General features: G+C 42.5%; 1 protein-coding gene and 1 pseudogene across 4 annotated transcripts in view; one reads left to right on the forward strand and one right to left on the reverse strand.

Moving 5' to 3' along the window:
* Nucleotides 1–21,080, reverse strand: part of PGAP1 (post-GPI attachment to proteins inositol deacylase 1) — a 479,543-nt gene that overhangs the window by 150,660 nt on the left and 307,803 nt on the right. For all 4 annotated transcript variants that reach the window (XM_073633146.1, XM_073633147.1, XM_073633144.1 and 1 more), the window contains 2 exons: nt 14,865–14,938; nt 14,733–14,784 (listed from right to left, as the gene is read on the reverse strand). In XM_073633146.1, the coding sequence (XP_073489247.1) occupies nt 14,733–14,784; nt 14,865–14,938 (126 nt within the window). The remainder of the gene's footprint in view (nt 1–14,732; nt 14,785–14,864; nt 14,939–21,080) is intronic.
* LOC141101852 (U2 spliceosomal RNA) lies at nt 10,011–10,142 on the forward strand (annotated as a pseudogene).

Genomic DNA, 21,080 nt, shown 5'->3' on the forward strand with positions numbered 1-21,080 from the left:
ACATGTACATGATGCAACCATACTCATCAAGAATGTACTGGATGTCCATGTTGGCGTTCCAGGCCGTCAGCAAATGTGGATTATAGTTGTTCACCCAGCAGTCCTTGACATCACGCTTCATTAGAATCACGCTTGAGGAGGTCAATGCCTGAATGTAGGAGTTGTACTGATTCAAAGTCATATCACACTGTGCCAGTAGCTGTGACATGTCTTCAAGCTGCACTTTTGGGTTATTAAGCAAATCCCAGACTGGTTTCAGTTTGTTTTTGGCTGCTTGTGGTTTCATTGCACAATCTCCTTGTTCTTCTGGCATCGGGTAAGTTATCCTCGTTTTTCTAATAGGTGGCTTTGGAAATCCAAATCTGCATACTCTGTTACCTTTCTTGCATGATTTTGAATGAGATCTGCTGTGCATTTGAAGTTCTGTTACAAATCTGTGAAGTAAGGCCTGTTTGGCTTCATCAGGCAGCTGGCATGAGATGTTATGATCTATAAAGGCACACACCTTGTCATCACTGTCTTGTCCAAATATAGGAGCTCCTGCTACCCAACAGAGACAATGTATATGAGGGCTCCCTCTCGCCTGAAATTCAACCCGGTAAAAGTAATCGATAACTTCACCAATTGGCTGTGCAGGACCCAACAGCAGCTCTCGCATCAGAGCATCAACCCGTTTGTCAAACATGCGCATGGTGGTCACTGGGTTGCCTCGAAGAATGTCACACTTTTCAGCCCAGTCTAGCCCCGCAAAATCCACCTTTTGACCTTGTTGTGCCTTTATTGCCGTTATTACCTCTGCCCATCTGAATTCTGCAGCAGAGAAGGTAAGAAAAAATGTTGGCTTACCCAATTGTCTGACCATGGCTAGCAAATTCTTCAGATTTTTATCCCAGTAAGCTGGACTCCCTCTCAGTGGTTGCATGAACCTTGTGGCATCTCGGTTTCGCACCAACCTCTCAACCTCACACTTGTCCTGTAGCAGCTTGTTGGATATTTTCCGTCCATCCCTGGTATTGGGTTTTCCTTTCCTTAACTGGATGGACATGCTGCTTTTGGCCATGTGTGTTTCTGTGACAAACTGCGCAAAGAAGAGGTAGCTTGTGTCTCTTGCAAAACGAGTATCAACACAAAAAAGCCTTGCATTGAAATACATGCTCGGGGACAGTTTGACTTGTCTTGCCTGGTCCAATGTATTCTGTCCAGTAGGGAACTGAACAGGGAAAGCCATTGCCTCAAGCCTAGGAACTTTAAAGAAGCTGACAGGTGTGTTTCCTTGTGCAGGTGCAATGCTGAATATTCCATCACCGTGTGTCAGTGCTTCCTCTCCAAGGTCAGATGGCTGCAAACAACTGTCTAGGCCAATTCCAGGTCTTAGTGTATCCTTCTCATCCTCTGCATTGGGAGGTTGTTGGTCATGGCCTTCCTGTTGCTCAGAAGCAGCCGGTAAACATGCAGACTGTACCTCTGATGGATCACAATTTTCGATGCGTTCAAGTATCTCCATCATTTCAGTTTCGTCACAACTGTCGAGTTCCATCCCATCATCATTATCATCATCATCATCATCATCAGCGATTGTCTCATCCACTCTAATTGAAATGTCACTGTAGTCGGGGTGTGTGTCAATGAGTTTTGACAGACCTGCTACTACATTTCCCATGTTGACATAATGAAACAGCTGGTGGCCTTTGTAAGTCAGACGTCTTTTCAGCTTGACTCTGTGTAACTGGGATTTGCTGTGCGATCTTGGTAGAGTATTGACCGTGGTTTCCACCTCGGATGGTACACACACTACAGCGCCATGTATAGCTGCCTGTCAACCTTTGGGAAGTGTGATGATCTTGGCAAATGGCAGTATTTTGGCCAAAAGTTGTCTTTCCAGCACATTCAAATCGCAGAGCTCTGGGGGAATGGGCGCCAGCTCCATGTAGTTAGCTACAGTGATGGATGATTTGTGTCCTGCTTTTAAATGTAAATCACAGTTGTGACAAACCCATTCTTTGGTCCTTTCATCTGGTACGGTGCATTGTTCAGGTCCTTGACAGTGATTGTTGCACATATGGACATATTTCCCTGTCAAACAGGCAGCAACAATGTGTAGATTCTTCTTGTAATTGCTGTGAATGCAATGTTTCACTTGGTTAGGGAAAAGGGTGCGATGACACATCGTGCACACAAATGTTGGCCCAGCTTTAATGCATTCATGGAAAGTGGATATAGCTGTCTGCATTAGGCTGTTGTCCACTGGTTGACTGCATTCCCGCATGACACGAGTCCATCGTCTGTATTTCATTCTTATTTTGAAGGCACATTGCATCTTATGGGTTATGCGAAAATCTGCTTGAGTTTGACGCTTCATTTTCATGTAACTCATGCAATGTTGCAAGTGATGTTTTCTGAAAGCAGGATCATTATGATATTTTCTGGTGATGTATTGCTTCTGCTTCAACTTGAAATCGACATTTGTGGCATATTTTCTGGTGATGTATTGCTTCTTCTTCAAGTTGTAATCTGCATTTGTCGCATATTTTCTGGTGGTGTACTGCTTCTGTTTCAAGTTGAAATCTGCATTTGTCGCATATTTTCTGGTGATGTATTGCTTCTGCTTCAAGTTGAAATTGGCATCTGTTGCATATTTGCGAATGATATATTGCTTCTGCTTCAACTTAAAATCAGCATCTGCTCTGTATCGGCTGGTGATGTATGTCCTTTTCTTATTGGTGACAGACATCTTTGTAGCCTTGAAATCACGCCTTCTTTCATTTCTGTGTCTTGTCTTCAGTTTTTGTCGTCTCTGTGCATTTAATTTGGACAATGCCTTACTGTCCTTCCATATGCCCTGTGAGGATTTCGCATCAACTGACCGTGGAGAATGCTTGCTGGCTGGGAATCCAGTGTGTGTTACATCTTTGGTCATCTGTGTCACTTTGTTCTCCACATGCTTTGCATTATGTGGTTTGTCAGATTGCACCAGTGGGGACAGCAAACCATCTGACAGACGTCTTGCACGATGAAATGAGACTGGCATGAAGTCATACTGCAGTCCATCAATAGGGCCTCTGGTGTCTGTAAGGAGCAATTCATACAACTTATAAATCCTTGCCCCCATATCACTCAAATGTGTAAAAGTGATCATAACAGCTTTTCCTTTTCCAGTGGCAGGAAGTCCATCCTTATTTCGACTATGAGAATCAAACAGTCCATATCTCCCAGACTTGTCTCTGAACAATGCAATGCAATATGGCACTACTATAAAAAGTGCATGTGTAACATCTGCATTGAGGCACTGAAGTCTTGTGGAGAGGTCAACAAACCAACCTTGGTTGTCACCGTCTACCGTGTCTCTCATACATCCCGATAACACTGGAGATTTAACAACGTTATACTCATATTTGTCAGTGTTGACTCTGAGGGGCACTTCTTCCATTGTCAAGTGTTGATGCTGATAGACATTTCTTTGTTTTAGCTGTTTTATTGTTGAGCCATACAAGCTGTTGCCCTTCTTCAGTATTTGATCAAGATCACCCTTTCTCACATCATCAAGCTCACTGTGGTATGCCAAAAATGTCAGAGCCATGCATGTACACTGTTTGTTCCTTAACCTTCCATAGCCATGATGACCCTGATGAAATGATGCCTGCACAGAAATCTCACTTGGTACACATGGTTCTTGCATGCCATGGTTTTCAGAAGTGCCCATCACACTGTCACTGTGCTCTTGAACTTGACACTGAGTTGAACATGAAAATGACACCACAGGTTCACTATGTACCTCCTGGGCACATTCACTGTCACAAACCTCCATATCCACTATGCTGCTGTGGGGCTCCGGATCCAGTTTAGTCCAGCGTATCTTTGCAGCTTTAGATCTCTTTCCTTTAGATGGCATGATGATATTTGTGGAAGGAGCTATAATTCTCCTCAGAGCTTTGTTCGAAGAGCTATAATTCCCCTCAGAGTTGTGTTGGAGGAGGAGCTATAATTCGCCTCAGAGCTGTGTGGGAGGAGCTATAACTCCCCTCTGAGCTGTGTGGGAGGAGCAATAATGCTATAATTCCCCTCAGAGCTGTGTGGGAGGAGATACAATTCCCCTTAGTGTTGTGTGGGAGGAGCTATAATTCCCCTTAGAGCTGTGTGGGAGAAGCTATATTTCCCCTTAGAGCTGTGTGGGAGAAGCTACATTTCCCATCAGAGTTGTGTGGGAGAAGCTATAATTCCCCTCAGAGCTGTTTAAAAGGAGCTATAATTCCCCTCACAGCGGTGTGGGAGAAACTATAATTCCTCTCAGAGTTGTGTGGGAGGAGCTCTAATTCTCCTCAGCTGTGTGGGAGGAGCTATAATGCTAAGCTGTAATTCCCCTCAGAGCTGTGTAGGAGGAGCTATAATTCCCCTCACAGCGGTGTGGGAGAAACTATAATTCCCCTCAGAGTTGTGTGGGAGGAGCTATAATGCTAAGCTATAATGCTATAATTCCCCCTTGAGCTGTGTGGGAGGAGCTATAATTCCCCTCAAAGCTGTGTAGGAGGAGCTATAATTCCCCTCACAGCGGTGTGGGAGAAACTATAATTCCCCTTTGAGCTGTGTGGGAGGAGCTATAATTCCCCTCAAAGCTGTATTGGAGGAGCTATAACTTCCCTCCAAGCTGTGTGGGAGGAGCTATAATGCTATAATTGTCCTTAAAGCTGTGTGAGAGGAGCTATAATTCCCCTCAGAGCTTTGTGATTTTTTTTTTTCAAAAATGATTTTGTTTTTTTGTTTTTTCAAAAATGATTTTGTTTTTTTGTTTTTTCAAAAATGATTTTTTTAAATGATTTTTTTTTTCAAAAATGAATTTTTTTTTTTCAAAAATGAATTTTGTTTTTTTCAAAAATGATTTTTTTTTTAATTTTTTTTTTTTTCAAAAGTAATTTTTTTTCAAAAATATATTTTTTTTTCAAAAATATTTTTTTTTTCAAAAATATTTTTTTTTTCAAAAATTAATTTTTATTTTTTTCAAAAATATTTTTTTTTTTACATGGGGCGGTCATAATGTTTTAGCTGATCATGGGGTGGTCATAATGTTTTGGCTGATCATGGGGTTGTCAGCTTTTGTCACCTCCCACTCTAGTTTTGAACATTTCGCCATTCATTCCTATGGGACCAATTTTGCCGCAAAAACGACGATATTTCGTGGACCATTCGGCGAAACGTTCCACAAAGTAATAGCACACCAATCGGGAAAAATCCGCACGTTTCGGTATATTACTTGTCTCTGTAGTGTAAAAACTGTGGGAGGAGTCTACAAGCATTATCAAGTCTAGCAGATGAAGTCACATGCATTTGGAGTGTCTCAGCATCTTGTGTTTACAACCACTGTTTCCTAGCAACGCTCATGCCCTGTTTATGCTTCCCAAATACTACTTCATCAAAACTGCCCCATCAGAATTACCCCATCAAAACTGCCCCATCATATTCCTCTATTATAAATCAGTACATGGTGTGTCTGTCCCCTCCCCCGGGCTCTGTAATCAGAGCTGAGATGCTCCAGCCACCTCCCCCCCTGTGTATAACAGAAGCTTTGGTAACCATGGCAACAAAACAAACACTAACAGTACACTCTGATTAATGGCTAAAATTTCCTGAAATGACCTCTAAACAAATGGCCGTATTTTAAAAACTATACATCCTACAGCGAAGATCTTTATATTGTGAGAATCACAAGACCCAGACCTAGATTTTGATGTATAGTATGTCTCTGAAATATTAAAAATGAAGGCACGGTCGCAGTTTAGAAATTGCCCTTCAAATTTGGAGGGGGCTAGAGTGTAGTTTCAATGAATGTCAATGGACGGCGTGAGTTACAAACAAATGGTCATATTATGAAAACTATCAGGACTATGGCTTAGCCGTGGACATGTTTAGTGGCAGCAGGGATAGCTGAACGTTTTGATATAAGATTTGTGTAGGTGGGCTTGAAAATGAGGGAGTGGCGGCAGTTTAGAAATCATGTTCTGATTTTTCAGCTTTTGTCATCTCCCACTCTAGTTTCCCCATTCATTCCTATGGGACCAATTTCGCCGCAAAAATGACGATATTTCGTGAACCATTCGGCGAAACGTTCCACAAAGTAATAGCACACCATTCGGAAACAATCCGCACGTTTCGGTATATTACTTGTCTATGTAGTGTAAAAACTGTGGGAGGAGTTAGGGTGGTAAATTTGGCTATAATAATAAGAATAATATATATGTGAGATAACAGTAAGTGGTCTTGCTATGCAAGAACACTTAACTAGAAAAGGTACAATTTCTGGGGAAATTGTGAAAGTGTTCTTGCCTCTACAACTGGAGTGGGCGGAGTTACTGTTGTGTGGTTGGAGTGGCTGGAGTAACTGTGAAAAGTGTTAAAAAGCTTAATATTTTAAAAAGTATAAGTAGTAGTAGTACTAGTAGTACTAGTAGTAGTAAAAAAGTTCCATCATTCGCTGAAAGAGCTGAACATTTTTTTCAAAAGTAATTTTTTTTATTCAAAAATGATTTTTTTTTCTTCAAAAATGAATTTTTTTTTCTTCAAAAATGAATTTTTTTTTTCAAAAGTAATTTTTTTTTTTCAAAGGTAATTTTTTTTTTCAAAAATGAATTTTTTTATTTCAAAAATAATTTTTTTTTCGAAATTATTTTTTTTTAAAGTAATTTTTTTTTTCAAAAATAATTTTTTTTTTCAAAAATATTTTTTTTTTTTCAAATATATATTTTTTTTCAAAAATATTTTTTTTTTTAAAAGAAATTTTTTTTTCAAAAATATTTTTTTTTCAAAAATAATTTTTTTTTTTCAAAAATATTTTTTTTTTCAAAAATATATATTTTTTTTTTCAAAAATGATTTTTTTTTTCAAAAATTATTTTTTTACTTTTTTCAAAAATATTTTTTTTTTTTCAAAAATATTTTTTTTTTTTCAAAAATATTTTTTTTTTTACATGGGGCGGTCATAATGTTTTGGCTGATCATGGGGTGGTCATAATGTTTTGGCTGATCATGGGGTTGTCAGCTTTTGTCACCTCCCACTCTAGTTTTGAACATTTCGCCATTCATTCCTATGGGACCAATTTTGCCGCAAAAACGACATTTCGTGGACCATTCGGCGAAACGTTCCACAAAGTAATAACACACCAATCGGGAACAATCCGCTCGTTTCGGTATATTATTTGTCTCTGTAGTGTAAAAACTGTGGGAGGAGTCTACAAGCATTATCAAGTCTAGCAGATGAAGTCACATGCATTTGGAGTGTCTCAGCATCTTGTGTTTACAACCACTGTTTCCTAGCAACGCTCATGCCCTGTTTATGCTTCCCAAATACTGCTTCATCAAAACTGCCCCATCAGAATTACCCCATCAAAACTGCCCCATCATATTCCTCTATTATAAATCAGTACATGGTGTGTCTGTCCCCTCCCCCGGGCTCTGTAATCAGAGCTGAGATGCTCCAGCCACCTTCCCCCCTGTGTATAACAGAAGCTTTGGTAACCATGGCAACAAAACAAACACTAACAGTACACTCTGATTAATGGCTAAAATTTCCTGAAATGACCTCTAAACAAATGGCCGTATTTTAAAAACTATACATCCTACAGCGAAGATCTTTATATTGTGAGAATCACAAGACCCAGACCTAGATTTTGATACATAGTATGTCTCTGAAATATTAAAAATGAAGGCACAGTCGCAGTTTAGAAATTGCCCTTCAAATTTGGAGGGGGCTAGAGTGTAGTTTCAATGAATGTCAATGGACGGCGTGAGTTGCAAACAAATGGTCATATTGTGAAAACTATCAGGACTATGGCTTAGCCGTGGACATGTTTAGTGGCAGCAGGGATAGCTGAACGTTTTGATATAAGATTTGTGTAGGTGGGCTTGAAAATGAGGGAGTGGCGGCAGTTTAGAAATCATGTTCTGATTTTCCAGCTTTTGTCATCTCCCACTCTAGTTTCCCCATTCATTCCTATGGGACCAATTTCGCCGCAAAAACGATGATATTTCGTGAACCATTCGGCGAAACGTTCCACAAAGTAATAGCACACCATTCGGGAACAATCCGCACGTTTCGGTATATTACTTGTCTATGTAGTGTAAAAACTGTGGGAGGAGTTAGGGTGGTAAATTTGGCTATAATAATAAGAATAATATATATGTGAGATAACAGTAAGTGGTCTTGCTATGCAAGAACACTTAATAATATATATGTGAGATAACAATAAGTGGTCTTGCTATGCAAGAACACTTAATAATATATATGTGAGATAACAGTAAGTGGTCTTGCTATGCAAGAACACTTAATAATATATATGTGAGATAACAGTAAGTGGTCTTGCTATGCAAGAACACTTAATAATATATATGTGAGATAACAGTGAGTGGTCTTGCTATGCAAGAACACTTAATAAAGCAAATACATTTAAAGTGATTTTTAAAAAATAATAAACATGTTATACTCACCTGCTCTGTGCAATGGTTTTGCACAGAGCAGCCCCGATTCTCTTCTAGAGTCCACAGCTACTGCTCCTGGCTCATCCTCTTCTGTGAGTTTCTCCACAGGAAGCCCCTTCCTATGGAGACACTCGTGTGGGCTTGGTCCCAAGCCCAGCTGCCTCTGTTTATAGACACAAACAGCAGGCTTGGTCCCATATAGAGATGTAAAATTTCTGGAAATTTTGAAGCCATGGAGGGAAAATTTATTTTTTTATTTCCTGTTATTTTTCCTGGAAAAATTTAACATTTTCATAAAAAATAAAAAAATAAAAAAATCAGTGTGTAGTTTTAGAAATTGAAATCATTTTGTTACACTGTGAATGTGAAATGAAGTGTATATAAAAGTTTTATACTTAGCTTGCTTTCTAAATTTTGTATTTCAAATGGAATTAACAGGGACTGTATATGTTAAGAACCTTTTTAACTATACATGAGAACAGGTAACCACCTCCCTTTCCCTCATAATAATGTAAAAGCTTCCTGATCCTGACAATATGCATTTTCAGTCATTGACAATGCTGACCCTGAAGCATGTATTGCTCTATAAAGAGCTTGATCAATGTTCTGATTTTCAGGTGTAATTTTCTCTAAAAATGAAGGGATTGTGTATTTTTGGGAGGTAGTGGTTTGTAACACTTCCTTACCTGAAGATGCTGCTGGTGAAGAAACACTTTGTGATGATCCAGAAGCAGCAGAAAGTTTTTTTGGAATGAGAACTCTGGAGAGAAAAGCTACTCGCATTTTCATTATCCATGCAAAAAAGGAAGAAAGGCTGGTGCCATGGAAGTCAGCTAAAACATTGTTTTGTTATTGCAGGTGAATAACAGTCAAAAAAGCCAATGCGTTTTGGCCATCAGGCCTTAATCATGGCTAATAAGTGACACAAAACAGCTTAAATAGTGTAGACCAAATCACATGGGTGGCACAGTGGTGTAGTGGGCAGCACTCTTGCCTAGCAGTAAAAGGGGTCGCTGGTTCGAATCCCAACCACAACACTACCTGCCTAGAGTTTGCATGTTCTCCCTGTGCTCGCGTGGGTTTCCTCCGGGTACTCCAGTTTCCTCCCACACCTCCCAAAGACATGTTGGTAGGTTAATTGGCTTCTGTCCAAAATTGGTCCTAGTATATGAATGTGAGTTGGGGACCTTGTAGTGTGGGCTCCTTGAGGGTAGGGATCAATGTGAGTGTGCGATGTATGTGTGGAGCGCTGTGTAAATTGATGGCGCTATATGGGTACCTTAAATAAGGATAATTGTAGACACGCACCCACACTCCTCAGGTTGAACTGGATGGACTGGTGTCTTTATTCAACCTTACTATGTAACATGGTCAACCCCCCCCCAAAAAAAAAGGAACAGCATCAAATATACTGAAGTAGTATACTGAAAAAGATGGTGGCAATATGATGGGGCTGTTTTGATAGGGCAATTCTGATGGGGCAGTTTTGATGGTGGCAATATGATGGGGCAGTTTTGATGGGGCAATTCTGATGGGGCAGTTTTGTCTCTCGCTTCTCGGCCTTTTGGCTAAGATCAAGTGTAGTATCTGTTCTTATCAGTTTCCAGGAGGTGGCGCTTGCTTCCGTCCCTGATCTATGGCGAAATAGAGACGGGATTGCGGTTGCTATGTAAAGCCTGCTGGAGTAAAGGTGACCTGGAGCGGTTCGTAGCCGAAAGGGAAGCCTTCTGATGGGGATGGAGAACCACGGGGTCCGATCCGAAGGTCGGGACCCTGGCCTTTTGGCCTAGATTGGGGTGGCTCTAGCTCCGGCCAGTTTTTCTGAGGGAGAAAACGCTTACTTCTCTTTAGCCTGGAGGGAGGAGTGGTTAGTATCTCCCGACGAATATAATTAGGCAGGAGGAACGGAACGACGGTGGAGCCTCAGTGGCACAGGGCTCTCACCAAGCTTCCTGAACTCCATGCCTTCCTGGTTGGGGTGGGGGCCACTGTGGTCTGGGCTGGGGGCCAGGGATGCTTCGAAAAGCCAGTGGTGAATGTGCCCCTGAAGTGGCAGTTCAGGGGTGCCGTATAGTCACGGTGTGTAAGCACTTGATTTTATGGCACCATGGTCACTTCACCACAACACACGTTTTTCGCACCTGCCTCTTGGGCCGGGCCTTTTGGCCAGGACCAGGGGAAATTTTTATGCCTGGCCGGAGGGCCGGCCATTGTATTGCACAATGGCCACTTTCACTCTCCCCTCTCACTATCTTCCCCACTCTTTGCTTTACCCCTGTTTGTCACTTTCATGTCTTTTTTTTTTGGTTTTCATGTCACGTTTTGTCACTGTGTGGCGAGTAGGGTGTGGGTCCTCGGGCCTACTCTGAAAGTCTTGGGAGGGGGTGGACATAGGCCTTCTGGCTTGGTTCGCCCTCTCCTTGGAGGGGTCTCTCTTCGGGAGAGCCCCATTGTACTTGGGTTGGTCTGCTTCGGCAGTCCTTCCAGTTGTGGGGGTCCGCCTGGTTTCGGCCAGATGGGCCCTTTGTCTGAGTACCTCAGTCCCTGTCTGGAGCCTAACGCCCCGGGGGATCAGGGTAAGGTCCTTCCCTAGTGGAGGACTCTGTACACCCGTTGCACGTTTTTGTGTTTCACTCTTTATGTGTGGGCACTTTTTTTTGGCACCGGGTGGAAGTTTTTGAGGTGTGTTTTGCACGCCACTGGCTTTTCAAAAAAAAAAAAAAAAAAAAAGAAGTAGTATACTGAAAAAGTATATACCTCCAGATTGGCCTAATGATGGACTGTCATCAATATTTGTATTACCCATTCACGTATTGAATTATTTGTGTTCGTTATTCATATACAGTGGTGCAAAAAAGTATTTAGTCAGCCACCAATTGTGCAAGTTCTCCCACTTAAAAAGATGAGAGGCCTGCAATTGTCATCATAGGTATACCTCAACTATGAGAGACAAATGTGGAAACAAATCCAGACAATCACATTGTCTGATTTGGAAAGAATTTATTTGCAAATTATGGTGGAAAATAAGTATTTTGTCAATATCAAAAGTTAATTTCAATACTTTGTTATATATCCTTTATTGGCAATGACAGAGGTCAAACGTTTTCTGTAAGTCTTCAAAAGGTTGTCACACCCTGTTGCTGGTATGTTGGCCCATTCCTCTATGCAGATCTCCTCTAGAGCAGTGATGTTTTCGGGCTGTCGCTGGGCAACACGGACTTTCAACTCCCTCCAAAGGTTTTCTATGGGGTTGAGATCTGGAGTCTAGCTAGGCCACTCCAGGACCTTGAAATTCTTTGTTGCCCGGGCGGTGTATTTGAGATCATTGTCATGCTGAAAGACCCAGCCACATTTAATCTTCAATGCCCTTGTTGATGGGAGGAGGTTTGCACTCAAAATCTCACGATACATGGCCCCATTCATTCTTTCATGTACACGGATCAGTCGTCCTGTTCACTTTGCAGAGAAACAGCCCCAAAGCATAATGTTGCCACCCCCATGCTTCACAGTAGGTATGGTGTTCTTTGGTTGCAACTCAGCATTCTCTCTCCTCCAAACACGATGAGTTGTGTTTCTACCAAACAGTTCTACTTTGGTTTCATCTGACCATATGACATTCTCCCAATCCTCTTCTGGATCATCCAAATGCTCTCTAGCAAACCTCAGATGGGCCCGGACATGTACTGGCTTAAGCAGGGGGACACGTCTGGCACTGCAGGATCGGAGTCCCTAGTGGCGTAGTGTGTTACTGATGGTAGCCTTTGTTACGTTGGTCCCAGCTCTCTGCAGGTCATGCACTAGGTCCCCCCGTGTGGTCCTGGGATATTTGCTCACCGTTCTTGTGATCATTTTGACCCCACAGGGTGAGATCTTGCGTGGAGCCCCAGATCAAGGGAGATTATCAGTGGTCTTGTATGTCTTCCATATTCTAATTACTGCTCCCACAGTTGATTTCTGCACACCAAGCTGCTTGCCTATTGCAGATTCAGTCTTCCCAGCCTGGTGCAGGTCTACAATTTTGTTTCTGGTATCCTTCGACAGCTCTTTGGTCTTCGCCATAGTGGAGTTGGAGTGTGACAGGTGTCTTTTATACTGATAACAAGTTCAAACAGGTGCCATTAATACAGGTAATGAGTGGAGGACAGAGGAGCCTCTTAAAGAAGAAGATACAGGTCTGTAAGAGCCAGAAATCTTGCTTGTTTGTAGGTGACCAAATACTTATTTTCCACCATAATTTGCAAATAAATTCTTTAAAAAAAAAAATAAAAAATCAGACAATGTGATTGTCTGGATTTGTTTCCACATTTTGTCTCTCATAGTTGAGGTATACCTATGATGACAATTACAGGCCTCTCTCATCTTTTTAAGTGGTAGAATTTGCACAATTGGTGGCTGACTAAATACTTTTTTGCCACACTTTATACTTTTTGCTGTTTACATAATTGAACACTTGATATATTACCATCTTCTATATTGGAGTTGGCATCATCTTTTTACATTTAAATTTCTGTTAGATGGTCAGCCTGGCTTTTACTTTTTAATGAGTTTGTCGTTTGCGTAATACTACAAGACACATTTATTATTTATCGATTCAATAATAGGATTTTTGTACTTGTTTTGGGTCTATTCATTATTTGTTATATTTGTGTTCTAGACCCTCTGGCTGGCATTTGTTTTTTTCACATTGATACTTTGGGATTGAGCAACGCAGCGCTGATTCTATTTATTAATTTATTTCTTAGTCTGGGAACACTTTTTCGATGGAAACAAAGAAGAATGGCGGCACACCCGGAAGTAAAATCAAAAGAAATTATTGAAAGTCCATAAAATAAAGCAAACATCAATCCCAAAAAGGTGCTCAGTGGACACGTTCCACTCAGATGAGTAAGCACGTCTGTGTGAAACGCGTCCACTAAGTACCATTTTTGGATTGATGTTTGTCATTTTCGTTTGATTTTATAGGCTTTCAAAAAATTCTTTTGATTTTACTTCCGGATGTGCTGCCATTCTTCTTTGTTTCCATTGGAATTCCCTGGCTGCAGACCAGGCAGGCACCCGTATCTCTTCAGCAGCTCATCAGATTCTCACAGGTGGCTTTGAGCGGTGTGTTCCCAGCTCTTTCTCTCAACACTTTTTAGGTGTCAGCCGTCGCAATGGCTTTTTACCTTATGCTTTTCACGAATGGAGTATAGAGAGCGGAGCTAACAAAAAAAAAAACAGAACATGGGTATACAAACAAAAATGCTTAAATATGAAGCAAAAACAACCAAAAAAAAGAAAAATGTTTTAATGTCTTTAGGGCACCTCTGGCATGCCAGGATGTGCTTTACCATCCTTGTAGCATTTAGAAAATAATATTTTTTTTCATAATATTTGCAGCTTTGCTCTCAGAAAAAAATTACACCGTGGAACTCTAGATGTTGGTCTCGCAACTTTACTGAGAGGGAAAAAAGAAAAAAAAAAATACTGTACTATAGGTAAACATAATGCTATGATGGTGGCGAACATTAATAGGAATTATTTAAAGGTTAAAAAAGATAAACTAATTTGTCAGACAAATTTATCTACTGTATGCCAACAATCGCCTAACTGTAGGAAGTGATGCAGTGCCCCCTAGTGGCAGAAATGCATATTTCTTGTTTGTGAAGTGCATTAAGAAGTACAGTGCTACTTATATTGTGTTCCAGGATTTTCTTATCTTCAGCTGAGAGAACTTTAAATAATTTCATGACAGTGTCAGAAATCTGTCATTAAGCTCTTGGTGTTATATAGTTTGAATACTAATGTCAGATATATTATTTATCATTGTAAAAGAACATATTCCACACTTCCTTTTTTCAACTTTTCAAGAAAAAACAAAAACAAACAAAACATGGCTTTGAAAAAATAAAAAACAATGGAAAACAAGCATTTTTCCCCCAAATTTTCCCCAGACCTTTCCAACTCTAGTCCCGCACCAGCTCCATTTTCATGGGATTTGATTGGCAGCTTTAGGAGCTAATGGCTCCCACTGCTTTCAACCTTCCCCATGAGGGCGAAAAGGGGCGGAGAGAGCTTCTGCTCTTGGGCACGGTGCTGGATTGAGAAAGGGCTCAGGTAAGTATAAGGGCAGGCTCCTGTACACAGTAAAACCTTAAAGCTTCAGAACCACTTTAACTTGCAAATGCATATGTAAAAATAATTTTTTTTCTCTTTTTGCGTTTTTTATTCAGGTACAAGGAACAGTACTAGACAATCTGGTAAACAGAAGTAAACAAACATTTTACTTGCCTTTGGACTCCTTACAGCTCTTCTCAATCAGGATGTCAAATGCTTGATAGATCTGGGTTGAGGCAAAATTACAATATAAATACCAAATACAATACAAATATTAACGATTGCTCAAACACCTATAGTGCATACCTTGCTGAAACCCTGAAGTTGCAAAACGTGAAGCAATCCAGAAGAATTGATCTTTATATTACTTGATGAAAAACCTGCAAAATGGTGATAAATAATAAAATTGGTAAACTGTGAAAGAGAAATTAAATATATGTATGTAGTTTGATAAATCGAGTAACAGAGGCAGCATCATAATAATATAACTACCCAATTGTCGTATATACAAATATACAGCGGGTAAAATACAGTGCCTTGAAAAAGTATTCACACCCCTTGAAATTTTCCACATTTTGTCATGTTCCAACCAAAAACGTAAATGTATTTTATTGGGATTTTATGTGATGGACCAACACAAAGTGGCACATGGATTGTAAAGTGGAAGGAAAATGATAAATGGTTTTCAAAATTTTTTACAAATAAATATCTGAAAAGTGTGGCGTGCATTTGTATTCAGCCCCACTAAGTCAATACTTTGTAGAACCAATTACAGCTGCAAGTCTTTTTGGGTATGTCTCTACCAACTTTGTACATCTAGGGCGTGAAATGTTTGCCCATTCTTCGTTGCAAAATAGCTCAAGCTCTGTCAGATTGGATGGAGAATGTCTGAACAGCAATTTTCAACTCTTGCCACAGACTCGCAATTAGCTTTAGGTCTGGACTTTGACTGGGCCATTCTAACACATGAATATCCTATGATGTAAACCAGGGGTAGGCAACTTGCGGCACGCAAAGCCTCTTTTGCCGGCACTCGACTCCCTCCCCCATCAGCAGAGCAGCGCAGGGAAGTGTCAGTGAGACACTAATGCATTCCAATTTCAGAATTCCCCATACCGCACCTGCACTGAGGGGGGGGGGGCACTGTGCCCCCACACATTGTAAAAGATGGGAAACATCGTTTGGTTCTCTGACCTCTGACTTTGCTGTAGCTGGGATCGTCAGCTTTTGTGATGGGGAATAGATTGGGTGCAGTTCTGCTAAAAAGGGGGGGTCTCTGTTTCCATTGGCCACTGCTAGCCCCGCCCACCAGCTGGAGGAATAAGACTCGCTTGGTTGCCACTACCAATCTCAGAAAGAAGGGATTTCACTGTGACTGAGAAAACCACAATCAGGTGACAGTTTGTGGAATTACTGTTGAGCTTCTGGGAACTTTGTTGAAATTATTTCTGAACCTTTGCGTCACTTACTACTGAACCCCTGCACTCTGTGTCCCTTTAAGCCAAAGCCAGTATTCAGCGCAATGAAAATCACACCCAATTCTTGCTGCGGCGCAGAGCGCTGCACTTTTTCTCAGCTGCGGGGCCCAACTTATGATCTTGCACACAGGCCCACTGCTTTCAGAAAATACCCCTAACCCAAGCTCATCATTGCGCATCCATTCCAGATGCTTGTATGTGACATCACATACAAGCACGTGGGCTGGATGCGAGAGGTGGATCAGCAGGATGAGTGTGCCAGGACAGGTAGATGTGTCTCCTTTCTGCTTCCTTTCACCACTCTACATATCATAGATGAGAAGAGGGTATAGTGGTGGAGCAGAAGAGCAGGAGGTTACAGCGGTGGGGCAGATGTGGAGGGAGGTACAGTGGTGGAAGAGATGAGAAAGGGGTTCAGCAGTGGGACGGAAGAGCAGGGAGGTTCAATGTTGGGCCAGGTGAGAAGGGGGTTACAGTGGTGGGACAGATGAGCAGGGGAGTTCAGTGTTGGGGCAAATGAGAAGGGGGTTCAGTGGTGGAACAGAAAAGCAGGGGGGTAGAGCAGTGGGGCAGATGTGAAAGGAGGTGTATTGGTGGGACAGATGAGCAGGGGGTTACAGTGGTGGGGCAGGAGAGCAGGGGGGTACAGAGGTGAGACAGATGGGCAGGAGGTACCTTGATGGGGCAGATGAGAAAGCGGGTTACAGTGGTGGGGCAGACGAGCCGATGGGTTTAGTGTTAGGACAGATGAGAAGGTGATTCAGTAGTAAGAAAGAAGTGCATGGGGATACGGCGGTGGAACAGATGCACAGGGAGGTTCAGTGGTGGGGCAGATGAGAAAAGGGGTACATTGATTGGGCAGATGAGCAGGGGGGTAACAGTGGTGATAAAGAAGAGCAAGGGGGTACAGTGGTGGGGCAGATGTGCAGGAGATACAGTGGTGGGAGGGGTGAGAAGGGGGTTCAGCAGTGGGACAGAAAAACAGGGGGGTACAGGGATGGGGCAGATGAGCAGGGGGAGGGGGTTTCAGTGTTGGGCCAGATGACAAGGGGGTTCAGCGGTGGGACAGAAGAGCAGGGAGTACAGAGGTGGGGCACATGTACAGGGGGGTACATTGGTGGGACAGAGGAGAAGGGGGTTACAGAGGTGGGGTAGAGGAGCAGGGGGGTACAGAGGAGAAAGGAGGTACAGCGGTGGAACACATGAGCAGGGGGTTACAATGGTGGGGCAGAAGAGCAGGGGGAACAGAGCTGGGGCAGATGAGAAAGGGGGTACATTGGTGGCGCAGATGAGCAGGGGGTTACAGTGGTGGGGCAGATGTGCAGGGGGATACAGTGGTGGGGCAGATGAGCAGGGGAATACAGTGGTGGGGCAGATGAGCAGGGGGTTACAGTGGTGGGGCAGATGAGCAGAGGGAGGGGGTTTCAGTGTTGAGCCAGATGAGAAGGGGTTTACAGTGGTGGGAAAGATGAGCGGGGGGGTTCATAGGTTCAGTGTTGGGGCAGATGAGAAGGGGGTTTAGCAGTGGGACAGAAGAGCAGGAGGTACAGAGGTGGGGCAGAGGTACAAGGGGGTACAGTGGCAGGGCAGAGGAGAAAGGAGGTACATTGGTGGGACAGAGGAGCAGGGGGTTACAGCGTTGGGGCAGAGGAGCAGGGGGGTACAAAGGTGGGGCAGATGCGCAAAGGAGAAAGGAGGTACATTGGTGGAACACATGAGCAGGGGGTTACCTGGGGCAGAAGAGCAGGGGGAACAGAGGTGGGCCAGATGTTCAGGAGGTACAGTGGTGGGGCAGATGAGAAAGGGGGTACATTGGTGGGGCAGATGTGCAGGGTAGTACAGTGGTGGGGCAGATGTGCAGTGGGTTACAGTGGTGGGGCAGAAGTGAAGGGGGTTACAGTGGTGAGACAAATGAGCAGGGGGGTACAGTGGTGGGACAGATGAGCAAGGTGGTACAGTGGTTAGGCAAATGTGAGATGAGCAGGGGGGTACAGTGGTGAAACAGATTTGCAGGGGGGACAGTGATCTGAGGTGTAAAAGGTGCATGAATTGGGGCTGATCTGAGGCGAGAGAGTGCAGGATGTTAATTTATCACTATTACTCAAGTAGTTTACAGCATTTAATAAAAAATCCTTTTCGTGATTGATTGGCACTCTCAGTTTCTCTGAAAACATTTTTCGGCACACTGTGCTCAAAAGGTTGCCTACCCCTGATGTAAACTATTCCACTGTAGCTCTGGCTTTATGTTTAGGGCTGTTGTCCTGCTGGAAGGTGAACCTCTGCCCCAGTCTGAAGTCTTTTACAGACTCCAACAGGTTTTCTTCTAATATTGCCCTGTATTTGGATCCATCCATCATCCTATCAACTCTGACCAGCTTCCCTGTCCCTGCTGAAGAAAAGCATCCCCACAACATGATGCTGCCACCACCATGTTTCACGGTGGGGATGGTGTATTCAGGTTGATGTGCAGTGTTCGTTTTCCGTCACACATAGCGTTTGTTTTCCTTTTAGGCCAAAAAGTACAATTTTGGTCTCATCTGACCAGAGCACCTTCTTTCACGTTTGCTGTGTCTCCCACATGGCTTATATGTAATGAAATGGAATGACGCAGGGAAAACGTTCTGAACATGCTAACTGAAATGTATTTAATACTTTGTACAAAAACCTTTGTTGGTAATGAGAGCTTCAAGACGCCTCCTGTATGGTGAAACTAGTCGCATGCATTGCTTAGGTGTGATTTTGGCCCATTTTTCCCCACACAGTCTTCAAATCTTGAAGGTTCCGTGGGCTTCTTCTACGAACCCTTATCTGTAGTTCTTTCCATAGATTATCTATTGGATTCAAGTCAGGTGATTGGCTGGGTCATTCTAGCAGCTTTATTTTCTTTCTTTAAATCAATTGAGAGTTTCCTTGGCTTTGTGTTTGGGATCATTGTCTTGCTGAAATGTCCACCCACGTTTCATCTTCATCGCCCTTGTAGATGGCAGATTTTTATCAAGAATGTCTTTGTACATTTTTGCAATCACCCTTCCTTCAATTACATGAAGTTTGCCATTACCATATGCTGAAAAATGATGTTCCCACCGCCAAACTTCACTGTTGGTATTGGGGAGTTTTTAGGGTGATGTGCAGTGCCATTTGACCTACAAACATGGTGTGTATTATGTCATCCAAAGAGTTAAATTTTGGCCTCATCTGACCAGACTATTTTCTCTCATTATTTTACAGGCTTGTCTAAATGTTGTGCAGCAAACTTTAACCAGTTACCGACCGCCGCGTGTAGATACACGCCAACAGAATGGCACGGCTGCGCAAATGGGCGTACCTGTACCTCCCTTTGAATTTGCCGCTATGCCATCGCGTGCCCACCGCGAGCTCTGTGAGTAGGATCGCGGGTCCCGCGGACTCTATGTCCGCGGGGATACCCGCGATCGTCTCACGGAGGGGAAGAATGGGAAAATGCTAATGTAAACAACCATTTCTCCATTCTGCCTAGTGACACTGTCACTGATCACAGCTCCTGGGATCGGGAACGGTGATCAGTGATGTGTCACACGTAGCCCCTCCACCCCACAGTTAGAATCACTCCCTAGGACACACTTACAACCTACAGCGTTAACCCCTTCACTGCCAGTCACATTTACACAGTAATCAGTGCATTTTTAATTGCACTGATCGCTGTATAAATGTGAATGATCCCAAAAACATGTCAAAATTGTCCGATGTGTCCATCATGTCGCAGTCACGATAAAAATCGCCGTCATTACTAGTAAAAAAAAATTAATAAAAATGCCATAAAACTATCCCCTATTTTGTAGACGCTATAACTTTTGCGCAAACCAATCAAACGCTTATTGCAATTTTCTTTTTACCAAAAATATGTAGAAGAATACGTATCGGCCTAAACTGAGGGAAAAAAATTTTTTTTTATAAATTTTTGGGGGATATTTATTATAGCAAACAGTAAAAAAAAATGGTTTTTTTACAAAATTGTCACTCTTTTTTTGTTAATAGCACAAAAAATAAAACCCGCAGAGGTGATCAAATACCACCAAAAGAAAGCTCTATTTGTGGGAAAAAAAAAGACATCAGTTTTGTTTGGGAGCCACGTCGCACGACCGCACAATTGTCAGTTAAAGCAACGCAGTGCCGAATTGCAAAAAGTGCTCTGGTCTTTGGCCAGCCAAATGATCCGGGGCTGAAGTAGTTAAACAAGCTTCAAAATGCTTTTTCTTTAGCAATGGAGTCTTGCATGGTGAGCGTGCATACAGGCCATGGCGGTGGAGTGCATTACTCATTGTTTTCTTTGAAACAATTGTACCTGCTAATTCCATGTTTTTCTGAAGCTCTCCACAAGTGGTCCTTGGCTCTTGGACAACTCTTCTGATAATTATTTTCATTCTTCTGTCAGAAATCTTGGAAAAAGCACCTGGTCGTGGCCGGTTTATGATGAAATTTCTGGCTTATGGCTCTAACAGTGCTCTAGAACAGTGCACTAGAACATGTGAAAGGATTGCTTTCTAATTACTGATAGATTTCAGTGGGTGTCTTGGCTTTACATGACTTTTTGCACCTCCCTTTCTTCATGTGTTCAATATTTTTTTCCCTGTGTCATTCCATTTTATTAGACATAACTTAATTTCTTAACTTATTTGTTTTGGTCTCTTTGCATGTATAGATTGCATGGGTTGTTACCAACATATGGTGAAAATTTCATGTCAAATAGCACCTTTAGAAATATATTTACCGGGGGGGCGTGGCTTGGATATGGTGGAGTGAAGTCACTTGTTGCATGAGCTCCCAACTCCAGACCCTCTGATCAAGGCTGTTATGCCCTTTTCCAGCCCTCTTATCTCCGGCCATGAGCTGGAGAGGCAAGTACAGGGGATCTTCTAAGACGGCTACAACTACCCAGATTTACCGTTTTCTTAAAGAAAGAGCCAGAACAGTTCCCCACTCTCCCCACCAAATCAGACATGGAGGCACTGGTGTTGAGAGTGGAGAAACAGCATCGCCGAGACCGCCAGGAGATTCGCACAGAGGT

This window comes from Aquarana catesbeiana, linkage group LG06 (genome assembly GCF_042186555.1).
Source record: "Aquarana catesbeiana isolate 2022-GZ linkage group LG06, ASM4218655v1, whole genome shotgun sequence".
Classification (NCBI taxonomy): domain Eukaryota; kingdom Metazoa; phylum Chordata; class Amphibia; order Anura; family Ranidae; genus Aquarana; species Aquarana catesbeiana.